Source organism: Leptidea sinapis, chromosome 15 (genome assembly GCF_905404315.1).
Source record: "Leptidea sinapis chromosome 15, ilLepSina1.1, whole genome shotgun sequence".
NCBI lineage: Eukaryota > Metazoa > Arthropoda > Insecta > Lepidoptera > Pieridae > Leptidea > Leptidea sinapis.
In genome coordinates this window covers 13,200,834-13,220,576 of record NC_066279.1, presented here as the reverse complement: position 1 = coordinate 13,220,576, position 19,743 = coordinate 13,200,834, and the positions used below count along the sequence as shown (strand labels likewise).

At 37.1% G+C, this 19,743-nt stretch overlaps 1 protein-coding gene across 3 annotated transcripts in view; it reads right to left on the bottom strand.

Annotated features, from left to right (window-relative positions):
• Positions 1 to 19,743, bottom strand: part of LOC126968294 (uncharacterized) — an 85,028-nt gene that overhangs the window by 41,910 nt on the left and 23,375 nt on the right. For 2 of the 3 annotated variants that reach the window (XM_050813204.1, XM_050813205.1), the window contains exons 2-11: positions 12,146 to 12,538; positions 10,767 to 10,840; positions 9,651 to 9,812; positions 7,239 to 7,399; positions 6,595 to 6,677; positions 5,871 to 5,925; positions 4,504 to 4,553; positions 3,741 to 3,870; positions 2,113 to 2,243; positions 685 to 784 (exon numbers count right to left, since the gene is read on the bottom strand). In XM_050813204.1, the coding sequence (XP_050669161.1) occupies positions 685 to 784; positions 2,113 to 2,243; positions 3,741 to 3,870; positions 4,504 to 4,553; positions 5,871 to 5,925; positions 6,595 to 6,677; positions 7,239 to 7,399; positions 9,651 to 9,812; positions 10,767 to 10,829 (935 nt within the window). In that variant the 5' untranslated portion in view covers positions 10,830 to 10,840; positions 12,146 to 12,538. The remainder of the gene's footprint in view (positions 1 to 684; positions 785 to 2,112; positions 2,244 to 3,740; positions 3,871 to 4,503; positions 4,554 to 5,870; positions 5,926 to 6,594; positions 6,678 to 7,238; positions 7,400 to 9,650; positions 9,813 to 10,766; positions 10,841 to 12,145; positions 12,539 to 19,743) is intronic. The other variant, XM_050813206.1, reaches the window with a different exon arrangement.

Below are 19,743 nucleotides of genomic sequence, written 5' to 3'. Positions count from 1 at the left end.
GATAAACCGTTTTTTACCCTTAAACACCCCCCATTTTCCACTTCCCGACTTCAGATCGCCCGTAATTTATTTTTCCGTTTTCATTTTTGTTATATTCTCTTCCTTTTCCAATAGGTTTCATCCTACTTTTGTTAAAATTTTCAATAAATTAAAATGATACTTTTTCAAATTACATAATTTATACGTCTGGATAGAGCCGATGAAAACAGGGGAGATTTATTATTTTGTATGTCACTTTTTGTTAGTATGCGTGCATTGTTCAAAATAGAGTTTTACTATCAACCTCATTTTTTTCGATGTTTTCATCTAGATAGATAGAGTATAAATGATCAAAGTTTATTAACTATAAGTATGCTATATGATATATTTTTTAAGAAACTTTATTCATTAGAATAATTAGTACATTAATATTTTTTACAAAGGTCTATAAATCAAAATTTAAAAAGCGACGTCTGCGAAGCGGATGTTACCTAAAAGTACAACCACGTGTCTTTCACTCAAACCACTTACATTAATGAAATTTTCTACAGCCTACTCCGCATCTGGTAGTGAATTTAAGCTATTTTTCCAATACTTTGAGTTACTTTTTTCTTTGTTATAAAGCGAAATAGCTTATCAAATAAAGACATACAATAAATATGCATATTCCCAATAATATGTGTTTATTATCATGCCGACACTTACTTGGCTAGAGTATCGTCGTGTGCCCTCGGCGGAGACCTGGGGAACACTCGACTGCACCACTGCTTGAAGCTCGTGCATGGAATTCTGCCGCCGCTGGTCCCTTCAATATTAATTCAATGTTTACATTCACAATAATAATATGTTTATAAGGGGCTGTTCCACAATGTACAAGAAAAGTATTGGACCGGTACCAGTTTCTTCCATTTGACCCCATTCAACGAAGAGCGGCTCGAAAGACCAATGATTAAGTTATATTATATCAGCTTGATCTCTGCATCTTCTACCGCATTTATCACAGGGAGTGCTCATAGGAGCTGTTCGGGTTGATTCCAGCGGCCAAATTCCACCACTCGCAATACGTCTGGCATCCCACAACCACGCGTTTTGCAAGATTTTTCTCACCTCGTACAGCCACTTAGTGGAATCAATTACCAGTTGCTGTTTTCCAGAACAGATACGACTTTGTGTTGTTACAGGTGTCCATGAGCGGTTGCCTCACCACTCCCCATTCCGTGAGCCTCTTGCCCGTTTGCTCCCTCCTATATAAAAAAGTACCGAATAGGCTACTTACTACTTATCTATCGAATAAAGACAACATCTGCGTTTCACAGTGCATAATAGTGTTATCAGATATGGTATGGTATGGTTTAGAGGCTCCTGTTTCCACAATTAGATCACTAGCATGGGTCCATTTTGCATGCAGTAATGGCCAGTTACTCCAACCAGCCCAGCTCCTTCCAGAAGTTCAGAACATTCCTGGGGTGTTCGCAGACTTCCTGGAGCGACCTCGTATTTGTTAAGGTTTTTGCCCGTTGGTTGGCCACCCCCGTACGTACGTCCAGGATTACGTGAGCGACCGTTTCGTCTTCGGCCAGACAGCCTCTGCACTTAGGACTGTCCGTGTTATCAGATATAAATTATAGCCATATAAATTATAAGATGGATCTAGTAACAAATATCATAGTTATCTGCCTGGATAGCCTGACAGATTGACAACGACAAGCATTTTACAAAATATTGTCAATTAATATAATGGTAGTAATAGTTATAATCAGCCCAAGAGACTAAATAGGGATTTACTCGTGCCTCGTGGGCACCTATTGGATTGTGAAGATTAGGTGCTAAAAAGAAAAAAAGTTTATATGATGTGACCCTTTCACTGGTGGGGGAGCGTGTACTTCTTTTAAGTTCCTGTTACCCCTACACACACACACACACACTCAGACACACGCAGAGACACACACACATACAACGTGTAATTTTGTTCCCACACAGTATGTTGACTTTCTAGTCTTGGTGATTGAGCGGGGCACCCAGTAATACGGGTCCACACCTAGTAAAGGGGCCCTTGCGACTGGCTTGTAATTGAATCTATTTAAGTCAATAACATTATTTTCATTACATAAATAATAATATTAGCACACTCACCGTTCTTAGAGACAACAACACAGGTCTTGTTGGAGTGGTCAATATGATGAGCTAGTTGGAACAGCCCAGCGCATCGGTGGACAAGCATACGCCCGTATGACGTCATCACCGGGAACCGAACAATGCACCGGCTGAAATTATAAAATAATTATTGTTAGTAATCTTAGGCTGGGTTCCACCACCTAACCTTAGCAATAAAACCATGTTATATTACCGGTTAAGCAAAAAAATTGTTGCACCATTTGAAAATTTTAGATGACGTCATAACTTTAACTGCTAACCGTAACCGTCTAATCTTCACCGGCAAAAGCTATTGTTAATGTTAAATAGCTTAAAAGCGACCTGTCAAAAGTTTCAAATAAATATTCGATATTGACTTGATATTTCACTTTTTGACTTTAACTATACCAAGGAATACGATGGTGCAACACATTCCGCAGTCTCTGTTAAAATCTGCGTTACTGTTAACGTTAAATTTGACTTAAACCTTAACTATAACAGCTAATATGATGCAATGCCTTAATGTATGTTAATCTGTATGTTCGTTAATTCTGAGTTTTTATATTGATATTTTTGTAGCACTCAGTTTGCTCTCCTTAACATTATAATACAGTGCCTTTTTTAAATAGCATAATGGAGAGTTTATTCTATGTATCCAGTTACATTCATAATAAGTCAATAAATAATTATTTAGCTCCATTTGGTGACACCAATTTTATTTTCATTTTTACCTTTTCTTCCATTTCCTTTTTCCTTCTTTTTTTATAGTTATTTATGCAACTGTTGTGCAATAAGGGTACTTATGTGATACTATTATCACACACATTTTAACCCACATTCGTGTTATAATACCTAATTATCAACAGTTGCATATAAGACTTTATCTACACCCATGATATGAATCCTATATAAAAGATTCTGAAATAGCTTACTGCTAACATTAAAAAAGACAGTCCTAGTAACCATAATATCATCCAAAGTAGTGTTATTATGAAAACGGATGATGTAATGTTGTACTGAATTTCATTACAACACTCGTTTGGATGATGTAATGGTTATTAGGACATTTGGTGTTTTAATATTGGCAATAAGCTAACTGATTTAGAATATTTAATAGAGGATTTAAAGCATGGGTGTAAATAAAATTACTAGATTGTATCATACCCCCTTACTCAATGATAATGGTCCGCTAACTTTAAACAGCCGCTTTGGAGTGCTTTTTCTCATTCTGACTTAGAGTCTTAGAGAGAGAGAAAAAACAGAGTGAGAATTAGCAATGCTTTTAGTTAGCAGACTATTATGAATAAGGGGGTATGACTTTATTATCTATTGTATTTCTGTTACTTGCCTAATTATTGATACATCAGCATTGTTATTTTTATTTATTCTAATTATATTAGTTGCCTCACTTTCTTGATAGATAAGTCTTGTTTTTTTATATTTTATTCTACTCCTATAAGTTGCCTGACTTTCTTGATACAAATGTCTTGTTTTTTTATTCTATTATATTCCTATTACTTACCTCACTTTTTTCATAAATCCATCTTGTTATTTTTATTCTATTCCTGTCAGTTGCCTCACTTTATTGGGTCATCCATCTTGTTATTTCTACTAGTCTACGCACTTACCCTGAGTCATTGACGAGCGAATGCAGCTCCTTCTCGATCTTCAACAGTGTGATCCTGTCTTTGGGATTCTTGTTCAGCGTGTCCTTTATGAAGTTCACCAAGTCGGTGTCCGACAGTTCCGTTTTGTCGTCTGTGAAATATGATGACATTTATATGACAAACAATTTTTTTTCTTTGATTGAACTCGCTAGTTGTAGATCCAGATATAAATTTGGATCTTCAACTGGTTTGGATACAAATGATACTTTTCTATACGATAAACATAAACTTATAATGCCTACTACTCGGCCTAAGTCGAGTTAGTAAGTCTTTTGTGGGGCGATGTATAATCTTTTTAAATAAGATCCCAGAAACAAAAGTAACCCTTCCTTAAAAGCCGTCAATGCTCCTCACAGGAATCATATCCACTGGTGTTTCAAAAGAAAGTGGGCGGCGGTGATCAATTAACATCAGGTTACCTCGAATGGCGACCAAGTACCGGAAGACCCATTGGTGGTTGGCCCCCCACAAGATGGACCGACTATCTGGTCAAGATCGCTGGAATACGTTGGATGAGGGCAGCGCAGGACCAATCGTCGAGGAAATCTTTGGGGAGGCCATTGTCCAGGAGTGGTCGTCTTCCGGCTGATGATGATGATGACCCGTACGCTCGTTTGTTCTCCTCTACCGTAAAAAAATGTAACAGCGAATACACACTTATATAACCATGATTTTCGAAATTCATTAAAAAACACATCAAGCGGTCTTATCAAATCAAACTTACCTGCATCGTTTCCACTTATATTCTTTGGTCTCTCCCGCCTCTCGGGACACCTGCAAACATATTGACTGTATTCATTACGATCACAATAACCTCATAATCACCTATTAAAGATCAAAAAAGTTTGTTCTCTTTTAAAAACAAACTTAAATCTTTTCTACTAGAGAAACAAAAGTGTTTAGAGGCACAAAAATGATAATAATCAGAAAATAAACAGCTTCAATAATAATAATAATAAAAAAAAAACACAAAATATACCCTATTTATTTTGATAAAAAAAAATCTTTTAAAACTCCCATTAAATTCAATCTAGCTTAGTTTAGTTTCTTCTGTTTTTGTAATATTTGTAGACGGTCACTTTTAAAACCTATAAATAAAGGAACCGTGTTGTTTACGGCTGCTGTCAACAGGTCGACTTGGTAGGTACCTACTGAAAATCAGTGTTGGAATTGGGGTGATCCTTATTTCAATTCCAAATAATGTTGAGTGGATGTCCTTTGCGTGACGCCGTATTATTAAAATTGTTAATTTTACTATGTATATAATGTTTTGTGTTGTCTGAATAAATGAATACTTTACTACTTTAGTCATTACGCCCGAGAAATTTGAAATTGCGAGTTGCAATTCACTCCGACAGAACTTTTAAAGGGTCCAAAACATTGGCGTTCATTCAAATTCAAGTACCTACTGGTGCCTCGTAAAATAGTAAGTGTTTTGTCGATGACTTTAGTGATTGAAGTTCGTGAATGTGTGAAAAAAAAATGTCAGCTGTCTATGTTTGCAATTTCATCATCCAAGATGGTGCGCACACGACGTCGAGGTAAAAGAAATCTCAAACAATATTAATAATAGTTAAGTTTATAGGTTGAACACTCCCATACTCTATATATATATAATTATTTACTCGATTCTGTGTGAATTCCATTCAGGAGTCCAAAGAAAATATTTATAGTCCTTGCAAAGGACCTAAGGTGTCATGGTCTCACTATTCTTTCAAGTTTTTATTCAGTGTTTTTTGCTCTAATTGTTATTAAAAATAGCCTAGTAGTTTATATTTAAATTTGAAAAAATATTAATAGTCCTATGCAAAGGACTATCGGCTTTTGTAACTAGTAAGAACATTTTAGTCACTAGCCCCCTAATTCATAATGGTCCACTAACTTAAGACAGCCGCTAAGGAGTGTTTTTTCTCATTCTGACTTAGGTGAATAGAAGAAGACAGAGTGAGAATTAGCAATGCTTTCAGTTTTAATGGAAAAAGCATTGTTATAGAAGATAGTTTTGAAACGATCCTCAACGAATCTAATTCATATTATATTTCAAATATTTATTTTGATATCCATTAAAACCAACAGTACTTCCAAACTCACCGACAGTAAAAAGACTGATCATCTGCCTCCTCGTTAGCAGCTTTGCCGTTTGTTCCTGAAAAAAAAAGAAGTTCAAGCAAAAAATAAGAATTTCATTTACGGCTTCACACTAACGTGAAGTGATTTCGGCGATTTTTATGGAAGAGGAGGACAAACGAGCGTACGGGTCACCTGTTGTTAAGTGATCACCGCCGCCCACATTCTCTTATAACACCAGAGGAATCATTGGAGTGTTGCCGGCCTTTAAGGGAGGTGTACGCGCTTTTTTTGAAGGTGATTCCACAGCTTTGTTGACATGGAAGAAAGTTCCTTGAAAACCGCACTGTGAAGGGCCGCCACATATCCGGATCTGCCACAGGTGGTCGGCTCTTCCCTTTCGAGAGATTTTGTCCGCCCCCCTCTCATCCATAGTTTCACATGGGCTTTTTCTAAATACGTATTCTAAATGTTAATAGTTGCTTTGGATTTATTTAAAAATATGCGTAATTATTTCTATCTAACACTATAAATTATGTCATTCGCTGTTTTTCGCTATATGAATATATTTTATACAAAACTTGTTTTTAACAATTTTGAACTATTTCTTGCGGAAATAAATTGATATCACCGAGACCCCCTTTATCCCCACGTGAGATTGTATGAGATTCGGGTCAACTCCCTCACCCCCTTAAAATCCCAGCTTAGTTAATGTAACCCCCCCCCCCTTACGTACAATAAAACTTACCAATATTATCACAGTCCGGACAGTCGACAGAACAAACGATCCCTGAGTCTTGCTTGACGGCGCATATGTGTCTTCTCTTACCTCTGAAATAGAGATACCTTTGAAATTATTTTATGAAAATACTTCTTTAAATATATTGAAAAGAAGTTCAACTTGTAAAATTCATATTTATACTTACGCACGTATGAAAGGCCTAAGACTACACATACGAGTCTAAAGCATGTATTTTAAGCGCAACATATCTCGATAATGGTTTTTTTTTTCAAATAATCTAAATTAACATTATACATTATTTAGGTCCTTAACCAATATCAATTAAATTTTATACTAAGTTACCAGAATATATAAAAGCCGTAACAAATTAATAAATCCACGAGTTCTTAAAAAAAGTTACTTTTGGAAAAAAATACTATTTTGTTAATGAATACTTTGAGGAAAAACATTTTTGAATGTCTGTTCCTCTGTTGTTCATTGCTATGCATTTTCGAGGTGCATGTGATAATTTAGTACTCCAATTTTGTTTAGTAACTAAGTCGCATGTAACGCAGTTTATGAATAAATAAATAAGGACCCTTGGCTTCGTACTACAACCTCATAGGAATAGCTAACAATCTCCCCTCAGTGGAGAATGTACAAGTGCTCACCTACAATTCGGGCATGCGCACTGGCCACAGACACAAGTCACTCTGGGGTTGTACGACAGAAGATCCCTGGAAGAATCCGAGTGTGGTCGCTGGCCCAGCCATCTCTTGGTGCGGAGCCTCTGGTCGGTATAACTGTCGTTCTCCCAGCCGCCTGATGTTATCTGGGAAAGACGGAACAAAGAAAATGGTAATTAGAAAATTCACACTAGATTTTAAAAGCTTAGGACATATCGCCTCTACATGGCCACATTATCTCTGGGGGTCTACTCTCTTTCTCCAAAACGAAACTTTGTAAACGAACGAAATTTAAACGAAGTTTCGATAGTGACCCTACTCTATTTTGTTTTCGGACACATCAAAGAAGTTTGGAACCATAGAAAATAATCGTGAACGAATGGTGAACGATTGAAATGAACATTATTTTAATTCAACTAATATGAATAGTTCTATTCCATGCCAACGTTGGGTAGTAACTAATGACAATCAAAAATATCGGTATTATAGACGCAATGTAAACATTTCTAAATGCATTCTTGAAACCATTTCAAGCATATTTGCAACAAAAAATCAAAAGGTTTTCAACTTTGGTTTCGTCAAATTGACGTTAAAAGTCCGAACAAACAACTATCATATTCAAATTTTCATTCGGAACGTAAATGAAAGTAGGTTTGGAAATTCGAAATTTCAAACAATGACGTTCTGGACGAAACTTCGGTACGAATGGCTCCGTAGTAGGAAACACCCGAAACATCGATCGAAACTTCGTTTCTCGTTGAATAATAGTAGACCAATTGGACCTCGCTGGAACGTGAAGCCCCCTTCCGTTCCCCTTTCACTACGTACGGGTTAACTACAAAAAGCATTTATTTTTCCGACTAAACTATTAGCAACACAGAACAACAGAAACTACAGAGCCTATTAAAAACAAAAGTAAAAACGTAACAGTAAAAACATCTAAAACAAATCAGTGATATTCAAATTCAAATATTTTTATTCAAAATCACTTTTTGAACGTCAAAAACTACTAACCATTCAATATAGCGTGCTTCATACCTGAGAAGAACGGGCGCAAGAAACTCAGCGGCCTTTTTTTATAAAAATATGGATAACAATGAAATATCGTACAATAAACATTTATTATAAAGAGCCTGAGGATGTCCGCTCCATACCAGCTCCCAGCTACCAGCTACCAGCTACCAGATGAGCACGAAACTGCTAAACCGTACTGACACAACAGGATGAGCGCCAGGGTGAAACGGAAACGGGAGATACGACACAAAAATCAAGCTCCATCAGGTGTGTTAATTAAATAATGGGTGCTCAAGTTTGAGAAGACGGGTTCAACAATGGATTTACCTCGATCTGGCCGGCCTAGAACGTCGAGGGACTCCGAAAACGTGGAGCGAGTAAAATCGTCTGTTCGTGACCAACCTGGACTATCAACTCGAAAGCGGTCTGCTGTCCTTAACGTGCCAAGATAATGATGAATTAAACCGCATTCTCAAGAAATATTTAAGTCTACATTCCTATAAAATCCAAATGGTGCAGGAATTAAGGCCTCAGGACCATGCCACTAGGTTGCAGTTTGCGAACGAAATGGTAGAGCGATTCACCAGTTTTACAAACATTTTTTTCTCAACAAGGCACACTTCCACCTAAATGGGCATGTTAATAGACAAAATTGTCGTTATTGGAGTGACACTATGTCATGGTGATCAAAAACCCCTGCATTCCAGCCGACCAACCCAGTAACTCTTGACGAATTAAGGGATCGTATTCGCACAGAAATCCAAAACATCTCAACAGAAACATATAAAGCTGTCATCGAAAATTTCCGCTCTAGATTGCAGCAATGCCAGAATAATGAAGGATTGCATATGGATGATGTGATTTTTTAGAAATAAATTCCCCTTTTGTTTACTATCGAAAACAATAAACAGTTTTGATCTACTGTAATTAGTTTTTTTTTAATAATCATTCCAATTATAAACGGACTTTTGGTCCACCCTGTATATACGCCCGCGACTTTGCCCGCTTGAATTTCTTTTACGTGGCATCTAACCATATTATTTTTTGTTTTGCGCAGATCCCTGACATGCCACGCTACAAATTAGGATTTCATCCCTGACATGCCACGCTACAAATTAGGATTTCATCCCCAACGTCTGGATGTGTGGCGGTTGTCAAGGAACTTTCTTCCACATACAACTGAGCTGTACGACATGGCTACCTTCAAATAAACCGCGTACACTTTTCTAAATGCCTGGCAATTTGGGTGCCCCACAAGCTCTCTAAAAAAAAGCTAATGAACAGTGTACCTACTCATTTGCAATTAAGACATAATGAAGCCGAACCGATTTTGATGAGATCTTATCGACTGGTGATGAAAAAGCGAATTATTGTTCTCCACACCTGTATTTGCACGGGCTGTTTCCTGTCATCACCACCGTCGTCGCCGAGGTTGGAGCTAGCCTCGCTGGGGTCCTCCGGCTTGGAGTAGGGAGATGCGGTACGCGGAGGTGACGCCGCTTCACGGATAGCCTGCGAGCGGACGAGTTGTTTCGATTTGAAACTCTGTAAAGCATTCGTTAATATACACTAGCGTTAAATCTTAAAAATTTTGACAGTTTAAAGATATCTATGCACTTAGAATATACTAACGTTTAGACGACCTAATAGCTCGTTAATGCGTGACCAATTTTGATATGTCAATGTGTTTAATTTTCAAAATACTACGCTTATTCCAAGCATGGCTAAATTTTAACAACTTATTTCAAAATTCGAAGACGAATTCAAAATCGGTCACAGTAACAATAGATTCGGTTTCCTCTTTTATCTTGCTGCATCTTCGTTAGAGATGTTCTTCTGCCTGGAACCTGTTCTCAGCACTCCTTTGCACATGTGTCATATAGGTCTGAACTCACCTACTATTCACACACGTTCAGTCATACATTCATCCCTCTCATTACTACCATCGTATATGAAACATGTCTCTTTAATGAGAGTATGTTAGTTTTTTTAAGAAGGGGCAAACAGGCAAGACTCGCGTGATGGCAATTGGTGAGGAAATCGCTCATGGACACTCGCACCACCAGGGGTCAAGAGATGCGGTGCCGGCTCTTAAGGTCGGAGTATGCTCTTTTCTTGAAGGTCCCTAAGTCGTATTTGTTATTTAAAAACTGTAGCCAATAATTGATTCCACAAAGTGGCTGTGCATGGCGAAAAGTCCCCGCAAAACAAGCGGTTGTAGAATTAAAGACGTCAATATGATGCGGGTGATTTTTTTTCCGGTGGTGGAATTCGGCTGTTGGTATCAATCTGAACAACTCTTCCGAGCAATTCCCGTATTGCATACCGTAGAACATGAAGAGACACCCCCCACATCTCTACTTCTGAATGAGCAAATAAAAGCCTTGCATTAATCCAATTACAAATTGATTACAAATCAATTTTTAGTTGGACCATTTGGAGCCATCAATGTATTTTTCGGACCAGACAGAAATATTAGAGTATTAAAATATGTCCTACCCTATTCCTGGAGAGATGTGCTTCTTCCCCACTTGAACACTTTTCAACTTCAGCTTTCTCCATTTTTGATTTCACTATAAAGTAAAAAACATATTTAGTATGACAAAGATAGTTGCAACCTACTATGGCGATACAAGCTTCCGCACCCCTTAGATAGAAATAGGAACTTCTGTTCAATGTTAAAATCTACCACGACCAATTCTAAAACATCTGCCGCCTCGCCTTAGAAGAACTAAAATTGGACTAAGTGTATAAAATTACAAGCTGTGGTTTCGATTTTAAAATCTTTTATGTTATAGTAACCTTTACCAGACAAGTCAAGAAAGTGAGAAACCTTTTAAAAACTCTTAAATTTCGCATATTGTACAAACATCAATACTTAAAACCAATAACAATATAGATAATCTAAATCATTATTGACATTAAACCCAAATGTTGCTTCGCAGGTAATGTTCATATCAGGCTCGAAGGACCAAATCGTGTGGTGGTTGCATTACAAACTTTGTTGATGACAAAATAAGCAGCTTTACGGTTTCAAATTATTGAATTGAAACTAATTCATTGTGTAATATAGATGGATTCTCTAAAAACTTCTTGATTTGAAACATTTCTTAATAAATTTTCAACTTTCATACTTATTCCTTCTCAAACAAATGTTAACAGTTGCGCTGTTGCAATTATTTTACATACAAAAGCAAAATTTGACCATTAGATAAGGTTGCCAATTTCTTTTAGTAGCGGAATTACATCATAGATTTAGAATACTAACGTATAAACCACATGGCAGCTTGATATTGCGTGTCGTATTTTGATTTTTCAATGTGTGCGTAAGCTAGTGGCAAAGTCGTTTAATGTTACAAGTACTAAGGTGCTTATTCCCGGTGTGGCTGACTGGTAGCGACTTTCCAATCAAAATCGCTTACGGTAGGTAACTATAGATTCGCTTTCCTTTACTATTTTGCTGTATCTCCGTTAGAGATATTATTCTCAATTGCACGCCAGTGGGAGGATCCTTTGCACAGGATGCCGCTCGGTTACGGGTACCACAACGGAGCCTATTTCTACCGTGAATCAGTAATGTGTAAACATTACTGTGTTTCGGTCTGAATGGCGCCGTAGCTAATGAAATTACTGGGCAAATGAGACTTAAGATCTTGTCTCAAGGTGACGAGGGCAGTTGTAGTGCCGCTCAGAATTTTTGGGGTTTTTGAAGAATCCTGAGCGGCACCGCACTGTCATGGGCAGGACGTATCAATTACCATCAGCTGAACGTCCTGCTCATCTTGTTCCTTATTTTCATTAAAAAAATACGCTTGTATACTGTAAGTCTATGAATTAGATAGGGATTAAACATGATAATAAACAAAATACGTACTAACCTTAACCAAACATCCAATTAACATCTAAATATGACAAACAAATCACTAGAGAGACCTATTTACAATAGATTGGACCAATGAGGGATCTACAGCTACGAAGGCAACGATATATTTAAATTTCGAACGAACTACTTAAAGCTTCTGGGATACCCCGTAGAATGCGGGTAGACGAAACGAACGAAAAACCTTCCGGGAGGCGAATAAATTGGTGTAAAGTTTTGGGGATTTCCCGTAGAAGGTTGGTATTGTTTGTAAGCTCGTCTGTATTACAATAATTGCTTTTTGATTTCTATTGGATTTTGGACGGCGTTCGTGGTTGATCATCTTTTAAGCGTCAATCCAGGGATTTTATGCGCTTCAGTCTGTGCTTTTTGACGACCGCTGACGCCATTTCTGCAACAAGAAAAAAATATTTAATTTTTCGTCACTCGCGTTTCTCCTACCGTGTAGGCATGCTATGCATGCATGTCATTTAGTTGGGTTTTTGTTTAGATTTCACCGATATGCTACTCTTTTCTGGGAAAATTCGGTTTCGGGAGTTACAGGACGTTGGAAAACGTGAAAATAGCTGATTAATTTTATACAATAGTTTCGGCGCCCAACAAATCGAAAATCAAAATAATGCTTGCACGTTGCTGCTGAACCACCCAACCTGCATCTTATGCAAATAATTCTTCCACCCGTTTTCTTTTAGAAGAAGGTACGAGAACCTTAAAGTTTCCAATACTGCGTTGCATGCGGCGGTTTCATAGAACATTTCGCTCAAATGTATCACAAATTAAATCATAGATTAAAATCGTCATTTCGTCCAACTCCTTACTCCTGTTACTAGGTTAACGGCTATTCTTCACGACATCTGATTAAAAGTTCCAGTAAATCGGGTTATTTTTAGTATTTATACGCACCACTCATCAGACAGTACAAATTGTGAGTACATTAGTAGGCAAAGTTTTAGTTCCTCTATAGAGGATTCTAAAACAGTTAGCTTATTGCCAATAGTAAAACACCCTATGGCCTAATAACCATTACATCATCCAAACGAGTGTTGTAATACAACTGAGTACAACATTTTATCATCCAAGCTAAATTAAATAATGATTGTGAATCTTTTATAGAGGATTCATATTATGGTTGTAAAGTCTTGTATACAACTGTTAATACCTAATTAGGTATTAAAACACTCATGTGATACTATTATAACACTCGGCTTTGATTCGTGTTCTGATACCCCTTATTACACAACAGTTATGTATTCTGTGGCGAAAGGCAAAGCAGCGGACAAATCCGGTAGTCGCCACGATCTCGGAACGCTGGAGGAGCTGACAAAAAGTCGGGAGCGAATCAATTCAAATTCATCAATATTTTTTCCAAAATTGCTGATCCGATAGACGTTATTCTGTACATAATAAATAAAATACTGCGTCAATAAATTATCTAATAGAAAATATTTCCATATAAAACAAATATTGGAAATAAAAATAATTACGGGCCCCAAATCGACATAAAAACTATCCTATCTCTCAAGTTGGACTAAACTGCACTCCATGAAGTGCAGTTTTTAATTTGCTAATTTTAATCCCCATTAAAATCCGGTCAATACTTTAGCGGCCCTACAAATAAAATTGGTATAAAGTTATACCTGAGAACAAACCAAAACTATGCAAAATGTTGATCAAATCGCTGACAACACAGTCCCAGCATCCCGTGCCACTATATAAATTAAAAAAATAATGATAATTGTAAAGTTTCCCAAATGTCAATCAGCCTTGCAAATAAACGCGGGAAATGTCATACGTCCAATCAAATCAATCATAGGCAAACGTCTATCTGTAAACATTTTGCATATTCTTGGGTTATGCTCGGATTTAACTTTATGCCAATTTTATTTGTAAGGCCGTTTGAGTTCACTGGAAACACACATAAGGCACTGGATTTATACATTATTATGTTGAACGTCAAAAACTAGCATGCATAAAAGGTTAATTTAGACGTAAAGAATGTATAGCGTAGGTTCAGCCTATTTGGAAGGTGTACGCACCTCTTTGAAGGTACCCATGTCGTATCGTCTTGGAGTCGTCGTAAGCTTATTCCACAGATTTTTTGAAATAATGGTAATTTGTTGATACGTGGCAAAAGATTCATTAAAAAACCACACCTCCGAAAGATTAGATTTAAAGTATACTATAATAGTTTACAAATTTTGTTTAATCCTTACTAAATAAATGTGAAGGTTTGTTTGTTATGCTTTCACGCTGGAGTTACTGAACAGACTGATGAAATTTGGTACAGCGATAGACTAAGAGGTTGGGAAAAGACATAAAATAGGCTGTAGCTTATTTTATCCCGGAAAAATCCTTGGGTCCCGCGGGTTTCGTGGAAAACTGAAATTCACGTCTATGAGCTATAGCAATAGTAGGTTTAGTTTGCCATAGCAATCTTCCCCGAAATAAGATTCATATAAAATGTTGAGAACGGGAACCGGAACTAGAATATGTCATGAGATAATCTTCAATTCCAAACTTGCTTATTATATTTAAAAAGCCTTTATCTACGCAGACGAAGTCGCGGACATCAGCTAGTATTAAATAAGAAATAAATAATTTTATACTTATACTGCAATGACGTTCTATTCATATAGACAATGCACCTCATACAAAAACATGCCACAAATGACACCATAATAACCTTCGACTGCTATGTCTATACATTTCTGATTGTGTCCTTTCATCTGTCCCATTCTGGCGGGTCTTGTCTGGGGACTCGTCAATAATATTACATCATATTTAATGAAAAAATATTCGTTTTATTAAATTACTTCCGCTTTTTGCATGTCAATCTTATATAATAAAATAACCTTACCGATGATAAGTCATCTAATCTTAATCTTTTTTTTTGAGTTGTTAATGTATTATTTAAGCACTTTTTATAGCACACTTAGGCTTGTTGATGGACACACAGCTGACACACGACTAAGGAGAAAAAGTGTGCTTACATTGGCTTTAAGCACACTTTTGCCGTTCCGTTATCAGACTGCGAATAGTCCATATGTATAGAACGTCAATGTTATACTGTCATGATTATTATCCAAAAAAGGCTAATTAATCTTGAAATTGATGCCCTGGAAAAGAGTAGAAAGGCGGCCCAGTTGATTTTTCTTTACAAACTCATAAACAACCTAATAGACTGTCCAGATATTCTTCAAAATATTGGCCATTTGTGTACCGTCATTTAATTGTCGAATAGGTAAGTACCTATATTTATTAAATTTTATTGAAATAACTACGGATTAAACTCTCCCATTCAACTCATATGTGTAAGCTATAATAAAATATTTAAATTAGATCATAACATCGATATATTTTCAAATATTAACTTTTATAAAAAACAGGTGTCCTTGTCATTAAAAGGCTTTAACATAGATTAGTAACTATGTAATTAGTATTAGTTGTAAATTCATTATTGTCATTTTTCTAATTTGTTTTTAGCATTAGTTTTTTAGTTTAGTAACGATGTGCATACCTTAATTTAGATATGTAAATAGTAACACTTATTAATGTTTATCTTATTCGTATATGTAAAATTATGTACCTATCTAGTTGGTAAGCCTTAATAAATAAATAAATACATAAATAAATAAATAATTATTCCGGTTTCTGTAAGAAAGTTCTGGCAACTTTTTACACCCAATTGAACACGCTACGTTGATGAATAGACATGTTTATATGTCATGATGAATTTCGTTCAACAAAAGAGTTGAAGCGAGAATAATCTGATAGGTGTCAAAGCGATTGAGCCCCATTCCTTCATGTCTGATTAAGGCTAGGGTTACTATGGATGCGAGTTCTGACGAAAATTTGTTCCGACGAGTTCTGACGGATTCGTCAGAAGAAACAAACGCCTGGTATCCAATGACAATGTTTACACTGGCAACGACGAACGCGTCAGAACATGCACGACGTCGTCAGAACCGCTCGAGCGTCAGAACAAATTTTCGTCAGAACTCGCATCCATAGTAACTCTAGCCTAACGGCCGTTCCCATTATTCAGTCTATCTCTTACTTGAGATAAAAATCGTAACTATCGTTGACTTTTCTGTCCCAATAAACTTATCGACGGTAACTCACCTTATCCGTGCACGCTGTCTGTCAATGGGACGACGTATAGCTTACCAACGATATAAAGTTTGTATGGAAATTGCAATTCACACGTGCCAATATAAGGCGATAAGAATGACTTATCTGGTATATTGGGACAGCTTCATATTGTTGACAGCTAATTACTGACAGTAGAAGGTAGTAATTTATCTCTATCTGTAGATAGTATATTGGGAACGGCCGTTTGAATATAGTATGGTATATACGACTTGACAGTCCGATGATGCGTGAACAATATTGATTTGTCAATGTTTGCGTTAAGCTAGTGGTCTAGTATTCAAAATACTGATGAGATAATGCCAAGCGTGGCTGACTGTTTACGACTTGTCAATCGAAATCGGTTACGGTAACACTATTTAATCTCCGTTAAAGATGTCCGTCTCTCTCGCACGTTTCGTTTGTCTATACGCTAGTATATTGTCTATGGTCTAATATATAAAAACAAGATAATATATTACACAATTATTTTAAAAATATACGGTAACAGAAATAATTTCCTTTTGTTTGGATAACGGTCATCTTTGAATTTGAAATCTTGATTTTTATTACAAAAATACTTCAGACCCTGAGATGAAGCCACAACCTGAGAGTTGAACAAAGTATACAAGATTTTATGACGATACGTCACTCGAACGGTATGCTCAGTTGGCAGAGCACTCGCGCGGAACGCGAGAGGTCGTGGGTTCGAATCACGCATCGTTCATAAAATTTTGTTTTCAAATTTTATTTGTGTATTAATCCTAGAACTGAGGGTTATCACTTTAAAAACATAACAAATTGTTTTGATTTTTATTGTTTCTTTGAAAGAGGGCAAACAAGCCCGTATGTATACAGGTCACCTGACACGTAATCAGCGAGGACCCAAAAACGTCGCAGACCTTATAAAATATCGAATAAACATAGAAAAAAAAATTGCACATTAATTCGAAAAAAAGGTTTTGTTATTAATACAGGCTCTGTCCAAATTTCAACTTTCAGGCTGCATTTACAGCGGTTTTCAATAACCTATCTATCCTTAGTTTATCTTACTTAGATGCAAGACAAATCTATCCTTTTACGCTTACTTACATTACAATAACCTATCGACATAAAGCATTGGACTATAACTATACTGGACATAACTATGGATAGATAAGATCTTGTCATTAAACTGTGACAGCAATGTATCCGTAACTAGAGATACGTTATTGAAAACGGACGTTAGTGCTCGACCGACGCGGACGCTCAGCGCTGACGTCGGTCGAGCTACTAGGTAGGTCGAGTAACTATGAAAACATAATTATTATGATCGCGTTCAGTCCAGCGGTGATAAATTGCTACGCGCGTACAGCTACGTCGCACTGATGAAATCGTCGGTCGAGCTTAGGTCTGGCGTCCGTCCGCTAGCTAACGCGCTATGGCGATAAATTTGTGCGTTCAGTTCAGTGCGACGCTGACCGAGCGACCAACAGTACGCGCGTTCGTAACATCGTTATCAAAAATCGTAAATAAAAATTCGTGTTGGGGCAATTTCGATTATAAATTTCTCCTTCAATTTGACGCACTATAATAATTCGGTATACATGATATCTTCTCTGTCTTTTATTCTGTAATCGTTTGCGTAAATAGTACGCACTTATTAGAAATGGATTCATTTTTCTTCTTTTTTTTATGGAATAGGAGGACAAACGAGTGTACAAACAGTCACCTGATCTTAAGTGATCACCGCCGCCCACAATCTTCGCAATTGTACACGCATAATCGAGTTTGCTGTCAGCTGAAAACTAAACACAAGATAGTCAGCGCGTATCAGTGCTGACTATCGGTCGCGCACTAAATTGATTCTAAATTATACCGGTTTACAACCACCGACGGAGTTATGTAACTCAACCGTTAGTAACCCTACGGGAAGGAAACACTACACGTAATTTCTCACCTTTAAATTAGGGGTCATTTTACTGTACCTTGAATTCCCCGACTAATAGCCTAGCCTAGTCATCATAATGCAGTAAAAGCGAGCTATAAAACCTCGTCGTAGGCGTAGCTTCTTCCTAACCCCATTAGTTTCCCCTAGCAGTTGATATCGCGATGGTAGCAAGGTCGAGGTCGTATGATTCATGTTGCCAAAGCCGGTAACACATTACCTATACCTACGTACGTAGCTTCAGTGTTACGTAAAAGGAGTGTTGGTATTCCGTGCCGTTGTTGTCCAACGGTTAGGGTTGCCAAACGTGCTTTGTACCAAGTATTTTACCACCAAAATAAAGAAAGAAAATAATGTTTATTTCAGATAAGTATCATCCATAGGTATGTTAGAAAGTCAAGGATATTAAGAGCGGAAGAAGAGGAAGCCTCCTAGTCATAATCAATGTGGCACAACACCGATAGGACAGAACCAGCTCCTGCGTCCCGTAGACCAAGGCCTCCGACATTGTTCAGTACTTGGTGGAGAAGACAAAGTTCCGGTTGGGGGTCGAAAAGTTGGTGACGCGTCACGCAGTAGACTTTAACTCTTTTGTTGTTCGCGTCCCGACAGAACATATATTGACCTTCCTGGACGTGAAGCTGTGGCCGAAGGGGTCGTGTTCCGCAAGTATCGCGGACATCGCCGACCGCCGGAAGTTACCGAACCCGCGCCTCACATCGCCGCGAAAATATCACGTAGATTTAAGTTTTAAAAATATGTATGTTAGATTATAAGGTTTTTATTTTATGGGCCTTGTAGCCTGAAATAAAATGATTTATTATTATTATTAAAACTAATTCAAATTAAATTTGTTACTAAAATTTATAAGCGATGCGGGACACGAACCCACGCCTCTCGGGTTCCATCCGAGTGCTCTAACCAACTGAGCGTAAATCTTGGTATGTCTTGTTCAACTCTCAGCTTGTGGGGATACTCCATCTACAGGATCTACTTTACAGTTGATAACCTGATCAACACCAATAATTGCATATTAGGAAATTGACTTGATTCTTGAAAGACCAAGTAGCGGCATTACTATTGCGCTAGTCACTTTGTGTACATTGTACCATCAAAAAAAACTATACGTATATCGTTATAATTTGAAGCCCTTACAGATAAACTTGGTATAAAGTTATGCCTAAGAATAATCCAAGAATATGTAAATTGTTGGCTATATCAAAGACAACACTGTTAATACAATGATAATTCTGAAGTATTCCGAATATCAAGCAGCATTGCAAATAAACGTTATAATAGGAAACATTATAAGCAAAAAGTATATTTGTAAACATTTTGCATATTCTTGGTTTATTCTCAGGTATAACTTTATACCAAGTTTATATGTAAGGCCGTTAATCTTTATTCCTATAAGTCTGTAGGCCTCCCTCGGAGAGCAATTAAAACTTACGCTTGGCCATTTCTAAAAGAACAAGCAAAAGATCCCAAACGGTAGCGGAATATCCAATCCTTTTGGCGTACTGATAACGCGTAACCTAGAT